Source organism: Thalia democratica, chromosome 7, assembly GCF_965202585.1.
Source record: "Thalia democratica chromosome 7, ktThaDemo2.hap1.1, whole genome shotgun sequence".
NCBI classification, from domain to species: Eukaryota; Metazoa; Chordata; class Thaliacea; order Salpida; family Salpidae; genus Thalia; species Thalia democratica.
Genome location: NC_139171.1, coordinates 33,749,690 through 33,758,089, shown reverse-complemented (window position 1 = coordinate 33,758,089; position 8,400 = coordinate 33,749,690). Strand labels below are relative to the sequence as shown.

The 8,400-nt window shown below is 30.0% G+C and overlaps 1 protein-coding gene across 1 annotated transcript; it reads right to left on the bottom strand.

Moving 5' to 3' along the window:
* Positions 1-7,032: 7,032 nt before the first annotated feature.
* Positions 7,033-8,158, bottom strand: LOC145840633 (ras-related protein rapB-like). The gene is made up of 2 exons (XM_082947951.1): positions 8,041-8,158; positions 7,033-7,797 (listed from the first exon to the last, which is right to left on the bottom strand). Exons 1-2 carry the CDS (start codon positions 8,156-8,158, stop codon positions 7,361-7,363), a joined length of 555 nt encoding a protein of 184 aa, XP_082804077.1. The 3' UTR covers positions 7,033-7,360.
* Positions 8,159-8,400: the final 242 nt, after the last annotated feature.

Genomic DNA, 8,400 nt, shown 5'->3' with positions numbered 1-8,400 from the left:
AAACATCTAAAGATTTTGAGGCCAACTTATTAAAAAAAAGATATGATTTTAGTGATTTGATTTATTTCTTGTTGGAGTTTATATTATATTAATAAGGATTCCTTTGTACCTCTGACTGTGAGTTACCATATCTCAAAAGTTAATATGATTTTTTTATATTGATAAAAGATGAGTTGTAGTTAAATTAAAACTTTATAAAATAATTTCAGTCAAATAATTCTAAAGTAGATTTTAAGGGCATAAAAGGGGGGGTAAAACATTTTTTTTTAAGCGCTGTTTTAGTTTGTGCCTCCCATAAGGAACCTTTTATTGCCTTTGACTTTGACCAGCTATATCTAAAAAAATATATTGAATTTTTAAAATCTGTAAAAAGTTATTTTCTTAAATAATTTTTTTTTTTAATGTTTTATTTTTAAACAAAATTTCCCAAGTTACATTACCAATTTAATGTAATTGTTGTAGAAAAAGTTCTTTATTTAAGATAAAAAAGAGTTTTAAAGAAGGGGATTTCTTTCAAATTCTGCACCACCTAAAAAAAATACCACGCGACGCCACTGCTTTATAGACAAGTTTATTTAACAAACTTAGTTTTTAAACTAAACAAATTTATTCTTAAAATAATTTTTTTTTTAGTAATATTTTGGTGTTTTGAAAACACTTTAACTATAGAAAAACTTTAAAATAATTTATTTGTTTTGTTCAAATTTTGAAAAACTTTAATATGTTAGGTAGCTGTTTATTTATTATCTACTTATTTTATAAAAAAAAACTAATATTTTACTTTTTTAACCAGTAGTGGTTACTTTTTGTTTTTTAAGTTAGTTTTTATAAGATTTGAAAATTAACAGACTTTATATATTTACTGCTAAGCTTAGTTCGTTCATTGCGTATGTTTTTTACGTAAAAAGCTCTATCATAAAAGTCAAAAAGCGTTACAATTTATAAGGTTCCGAAATCAGTTTAAACTATCTATGTTGAAAGCCGTTTATTATTCCTAACAAATTTTAAACTAACACTGTAGATAGTTTACAAAAACTAACTGTAACGATTCAACAGCAAGTGCTGCAACCCGAAGACTTGCCAGCTGCTGCCTCACGCGACATGTGGCGATGGGGAGTGTTGCGATGAGGAGTGCAACATCAGACCGAGGGGGACGCTGTGCAGGGCGGCGAGAGACCGCGAATGTGACCTGCCCGAATATTGCGGTGGAAACTCGCCATATGTGAGCGGTTTCGTTGTTTAAAAAATTTACTTAAAAAAATAATTTTAATTCTATGAGTGTTTAATGCTCTAAGAAAGACTATTTTTATTCAAAAATTTCAGCTTTGGTTTTTTAGAACTAGGAAACTATCCTACAAATTGTCTTATTAATAATATCAGTAAAACAAAGTTGAAGACTTGTTGAAAACATAACATTTTTAAAGAGTAATATAAAATTAAAAAAGAAAAGATAGTATACAGCTGCAATACACTTTCAATTATCTGTTTTTAAACTATTCCTTCTTACACTAAAGCTTAAAGTTTATCTACCTTTGAGCATTTATCTATTATTGATATGATTATGAACAGTTTTTATGGCAATATATTTTAGTTGAAATATTAGTGACATTAACAAAGCTTAAGATGTTTTATATACAAATTTATTAATGCAAAAAAACAAGAGTTTAACAAACAATTTTTTCAAAAGTGTCCAAACAACACATATGTTGAAGATGGGAAAAAGTGCCAAACAAACCAACAGTGCCACAAGGGCATTTGTCTCACTCACACTTACCAGTGCGTAAGAACAATGGAGCAACGTTAGTTTAGTTTTACATATAAATGTATATTTAAGAAATGTTATTATGATAAAACATTATACACAAATCACTTTTTAATCAACTTATCAAAAATTACTTAGTTTTTAAACACTTTTTTGAAGCTAAAACAATGAACTAAAAGTTGAAACCAAAACATATAATAATAATAAACTCTTATTGAACATTAAGGCTGTTTGCAAAATGTTAATAATACAAAGCTGAAAAACAAACCTAAAATTCTAAAAAATTCACAACTTTTTAAACTAAAAACTAACTATACTGTTCGGATTTTACACTTTTGAAATTTGCGGAACGAAGTTTGTTTTTTAAGATGCTGCACGAAAGTCAGGCGATGATTGTTACGCATATGGAAACAGACAAGGAAACGGTGAAGGAAACTGTGGAAGGAACGAGGATGGTTCGTTCAAAAAATGCGAGCAAAAGTTGGTTTTGCAGCCGCACTGTACTTGAAAATTAGCTTAAATATAGTTAACTCTTGAAATGGTCATTTTAAAGCAAAAATATTTCAAAGTATTTATCAAAACATGTTCTTAATTTTACTTACGAAAAATATCCTAATAATTTATTATAGATTTGGTGTTTCTTTACTTTTAAAGGTTTAAAAAATAATTTAAAATTTGTTTCCATTGATAATAAACGAAACTATAAAAGTGTTAACATTTAAATTTTCTAAACTCTTTACAACTGTGCAAACACTCCAAAGTAGTTAATATCTAATCGAAACCAACTTCCGCAGAGATGTTTTGTGCGGCAGTCTTCTTTGCCACGTCCCACGAACTCAGGATTATGGAAATGGCGGAATGGTGCAAATGGGCGGCAATGATTGCTACCCTACAAAAAGATTAGTTTCAGACGGCACATCTTGCGGACAGGACAAAGTGAGTTTTTTTTGTAAGTGTATTTACTATAGCTATGTTTTCTTTATGCTTTTGTGTTTTTAATTGGTTTTTATAGTACTTACCTTTTACTAATAAACTACTACAAAAACGAAAAAGTAACTCAATAGAAAAAAGATAAATTCAATTTTAATGCATTCACAGGTGTGTTCCAACCAAGAGTGTGTACCAAAACCAGCACACAAAAGTGCTTGTCCTGACAGTTGTAACAATAGAGGGGTTGGTTTTTTGTTCATATAAATTTTAGTATACAGAAAACTTGAAAAAAAAAACTGTTTAGTACTAAAGTTTTATGCAAAAATAGTCAAGTGGAAAACTTGAAGCAGTTAAAAAAACGTTTTATCTCTAACACTACTTTGATTAAAACTTATGTGATGATTTTAATTTAAACAGATTTGCAACAACAAAGGTAATTGTCACTGTGATAAAGGTTGGAACCCACCTTTTTGCGATACTTACGGATATGGTGGATCTATTGATAGTAACCCGACATCAACTGAAACATGTAACTATATTTTTTTAGTTATATATTAATTTAACGAATGTATTTAAAACTTATCAAATGTCCTGTATCTGTAACACTGGTCCATATGATCTTTTTTATTTTCGCCCTTATGGTTTTGTTAATAAAATTATTAAGTAACTTAATTTAATTTTTTCTTTAGTAATTTTATGATATATTCAGTGGTATTTAGTTTAGTTATAGCAAACTACTTCAAGTAACCTTTTAACTACAATTTGAATTTTCTAAATATTTAGAATACTTTTTGTCAGTAGCTATCAATATTGTTTTAGTTTACTTAATAGATTTGTTACACTAAAGCAAATACGTCTGCTAATGTATTTGTTTTTGTTGACGTAGCATGTAACAAGAATTAAAAAGAAAACAACTGCTACGTCAAACTTTAACTAACTCTTATTGTTCAGTTGTAGATTTTTATAATTTGTACAACTTACAAAAGTTTATTTGAAACAATTTTGATCGTAACGCTCCCACAGACTTGTACGACGTAACAATAAGCGACCAAAGGGGCCACAGGTGCAACTTGGACAGGGAGATGAACGGTCATAAGTACAAGTACTGCTTCAGTGACGGGTCGGAATATGGGGATGGGGTGTACGATGGAAGTGGCGGTAACCAGCCCTGGTGTTGGTACACTGAAACAGAAAAATGGTGGGGATACTGCAACGGTTAGTTTTGGCTGAAACAAAAAAAAAAAAAAAATATTGAGATGTAGTATAACTTGATAACTTGTAGGTCTTTGAACTTTGACTGCCTTGGAAAAATCGCGTGAACTATCGAAACTTAAAACCGATTAGCAATATAAATAATAAACTAAAATTGTATGTAAAACGCCTTAACATGTCATTAGTCTTAAATGTCGGTTGCCTTAAAAAAGTAACTTAATTAGAATTTAAAACCAGTTAACAATATAAAAAACCTAGATTATTTTTAAAGAAGTCTATTAAACTAATCTTGAAACTAAAGGACACCAGTGGAAGGTATCGTACGGGAACAACAGTCCGTTGTCAGAACAGCTGAACGACCACAAGGCCAGGCACTTCGAATTTTACAACGATGCCAACTACAAAGGCCACGACAACTACGCAGCTTATGGATACTCGTGCGCGAAGCACGTTGCAAATTTCAAGACGAACTTCACGGTTTCCAAACAAGCCGATGGTAGCTTCAAAGTCAACGTACCGGAATTTACTTCAAGTGATAGGCCAGTCTACGAGGAGTCTATGTTGAATTTAAAGTGAGTTAAAGTTATTTTTATTTATTAAAAAAGCTGAAACTTCTTATTAGAACTTGCTTTGAATAAATAAAGCGTTAATCAATGAGTTTTTATATTTCTTAAAAACGTTTAAGTTGATTGTCTTCTATTTAAGATCTTAAGTTTTAAGCAATAATCCCTTTTCTTGCTTTAAATTTATTTTAATTTTGTTACTTAACCTTGCTTATTAAAGAAATTTTAACTATAGTAGCAGGAACTAAGTTTTATTCGTTTTAAATCTTTTAATTTTTCGGGCCTAACTTTTTCCAATAGAACTATCACAGGTTTAGAGTTTATAACAAGTCAAAAAAAGCAAAAGATCTTATTAATAAATTTTGTGACATAATATTTTTTCAAAGTAAAAAGTTTATATTCTGCGCATACAAAATATCCAAACTAAAAACAGAGTTGCACTGGACCCTTTAAAGCCTAATAAAGGACTGAAGTTGTTTTGGATCCGGGACATCAACGGGGACAACGAAGAATACTGCCTGCATTACAACAAAGAAGATCACGAAGTTGGTGCTGGTCCGTGCAAGCTTCAGAGCACCGTTGCTGCTGTTTGTGAGCAGACAGTAGAATGAAGTGCATTGAAACTTGATTTAAATTATAGTTTGTGTGCGTTAGTTTTTATATGCCATAGTAGTTTATGTTTTGTGAGTTTTCAAGGTTTTTTTTTCTTCTGTTGACTTTCGTTTAATTGTACTTATAGTTTATAGAGTTAGGCGTCTATTTGATGTTAAAAATTTGTAATTGTTTTACTTTTCGTGTGTATTCTATTTACCTGGCTCAGGTTTTGATGCCTGAGTACAACGTCGCACGACGAAAATGGATAATTTTATTACATCGTATGATAATAAAAACAATACTGTATGAAAAAGTTTTATATTTTATAAAAAAAAATTGTTGCAATTTTAATGAATAACTATTTTTATGCTTGACGTTTACAGGGTATGTTTTTTATTTAATAAAACTATCAACATCTTAATAAATTTTTTCGTGAAAATCTAAAGATTCATGTTCGTAGCATTTAAAAAAAGCTTTACTGTTAGAAAGAAGTAAAGATCAAGTGTAGGTAGCAAAATTATATTAGAAGCAACTGTTTCATACCTAAAAAACCGGATATATTTATCCGAAAATCTCTTTTCATTTGTCGTAACTAGTACATGACCAAACATTATTAGGATGAAATACTGACTAACACAACAAAACACCTTTATCACTTTATTGCAAAAAAAAGCATTCAAGTAAACGTGTAAAATATCCGAAAAGCCCAACTGTAATTAAATGACATACCTTTTGGTCAAGTATCCATATTACCAAATACTTTAGCTTACTTTAGGTCTCGTTTCATTTTGAAAATGTAAGCTCCTTTCTATTTAATGTCCTGGACAAGACATTAAAAGGTATCCGTGGTGTGCGACTCGATAAGCGAAATGCATTTTTGGGCACCAGGTCTTTTTAAGAGCGTTCATTTTAAAATGAAAGCTCTTTACTATCAACAACAACGTTACATCAACAATTAGTCTTTAAAAAGTAGTATTAACAAATTAGTATCAACAAATAGGCTGTCCCTGACAAGACGTTAAAATGTATCCAAGAAGTGTTGTGCGATTAAGTTTGGAATAAAAACACAAAATTATTCACAAAAACTTTGTTTTTTAAACAAACTTTGTTTTTAAACCATAAAATTTGTTTATAGTTACTACTCACATAAATATTATACATAATTATACATGCATTTTTTCTAATGTGTGTTAATATTTTAGACTCCGTAGATCTGTTTTTAAATTTATTTGAGAGCAGTGAAACGCCGTTAGTCGGAACAAAGTTTTAACACAAAAACATCTGTGGTATATATTCCGACAAGCTTAGCTTATCAGAATCTCTAGGATTTAACGCCTTTTAATGTTACATCTTATCTTGAAATATTTATATATACATAAGTTTATCAATTACATAACTCTGTGGTGTTTTATTTAAAAAAAAACATGTAGTAAACATTTAAGTTTAATAGTATTATCAAAACAATATTTATAACTTATTGATTAAAAACTATTTTCTGGTTATTTAAAGAAGATTATAGCAATATTACAAAAATATTTTAACAAAAGTTAGAGTTTGTACTAAACTTTAATTTGAAAAATGTTTCGAACTGAAATAATAAAAGTTAGTTAGGCTTAGTTAAAAAATTAAAAACAAGTAGTGATTATTAAATAATAGAAAATTTTGTTGACCGATACGTCAAGATCAACATACTATTTATATAAAAGCTAAACGCAGTTGAAGTGTCAATTGAAATTTTATCGTTATTAAACTGCGACATTTAGTATAGTTTTTGCAGCTGTTATTGTTTTTTAATATTTTCATATTTCATCTCTAGAGATTAAAGCAAAAGAAAACATGTTCGCACACTGGAGAATAAAGTTAACATCAAAATTGTTCATTAATTACAGTATAATTTTTGTTTAGCAACTGTCTTCTAACAACAGAAGTACAAAACAAAATATTTTATCATTTCTATAAACAAAGCTTCTAAGTTTATGTATTTACATTTTATTTCTTTTAACTGTTATTAAAAAGTTTATAAAAAACGAATTTAGTACATTCAGCAATATGTACCAAAAAAAGCGCTCTAAATAACTATTGTAGTTGTTAAAAACAAAAACAACTTTTAAACACTACACGTACCTCTGTAAAATAGTTTAAAGCCAAACTATTTGAAAGGGCTTTTAAAACAATTCTGAAAAAAAAAATTCAGGCAACATATCAGTGTGCAAATACAAATAAACAAACTCGAAGTTAAATTCATTTCTAAGTGCCGCTTTTTGCTGATATGATTGGACAACCGAACATTTTAAACCAATCACATAACTGTACACTTCGACCCCCGTTTCTTCGCTGCGTCCCTCAATTCGGGGAATTTTTCCAAACACTCGATGATGAGACGGTTGAACGACTTCTGCACGTTGCGGTTGCACGTGGCGGCGGTTTCGAAAAAGTCCAGAAAGTTCATTTCTTTTGCCGCCCTTTTCCCCTCCTCCTCCTCGACCTGCCTGGACAGCGTCGCCTCGTCCACTTTGTTGGCCACCAGGACCACGGGCACTTCTGATTGGCTGACCGCCTTGCGGACGGCTGAATCCTCGCTTCTGATTGGCTGGAAGGAGGACTGGTCGGAGAGGGAGTAGACCAACAGGATGGCGTGTTTTTGAAGTTCGCTGTAGTTTTGCAGCTCACCGTCGTTGAATATTTTTACGACGATCTCGTACTTTAGCTTCTCCAACTTAAGCTTTTTGGTGTGACCTTAATTTATAATAAATTTATTTAAATAAGAAACTACTCTTGTGCGAAGATCTAAGTTTTTAAATTTAAGTTTTGTAATAAATAAATAATTTTATTTATTTCTTAATTTTAATTATTTTTCAAATATACTAATACTTTGCCAAAACTATTTAAGGCAATTTATCGAAATCGTTACACATTTTTGTAATATGATTTGTTAACTATAACCAAAATGCAGCTCTAGTTATATGAAAAAAAACATACTTTCGTCCTCTTTCTTATCAGGAAGCCACCCTTTTGTAAACATTGTGGTGAGAGAATATTTCCCAACTCCACCATTTCCAATAACATGAATTATTATTTGTGGATATGGTTTGCCCATGCTTGCGTTTTATATAATTAAATTACTTGATTAAATCTTGAAAGTAAATTTTTTTTAATTTATTGCTCAAATTTAAATATGTAGTTGTTATATTTTTAAGCGCGTAAAGTAGATAGAACGTTAAGGAAAAAAAAATGCTTAGAAACTTACAACAGTTTGCTTACATTTGTATAAATGCTTATACAACTAGTAACGACTTTACAACTGGTTAAAAATCGATTTAATCGTAAACAATGATTTAT

What these genes read in the sequence shown, in the direction of transcription:
- LOC145840633 (XM_082947951.1), bottom strand. Translation starts at nt 8,158, where the DNA reads ATGGGCAAACCATATCCACAAATAATAATTCATGTTATTGGAAATGGT. An exon ending in TGATAAGAAAGAGGACGAAA is followed by an intron (nt 7,798 to 8,040) that starts GTATGTTTTTTT and finishes TTATAAATTAAG; the next exon opens with GTCACACCAAAAAGCTTAAG.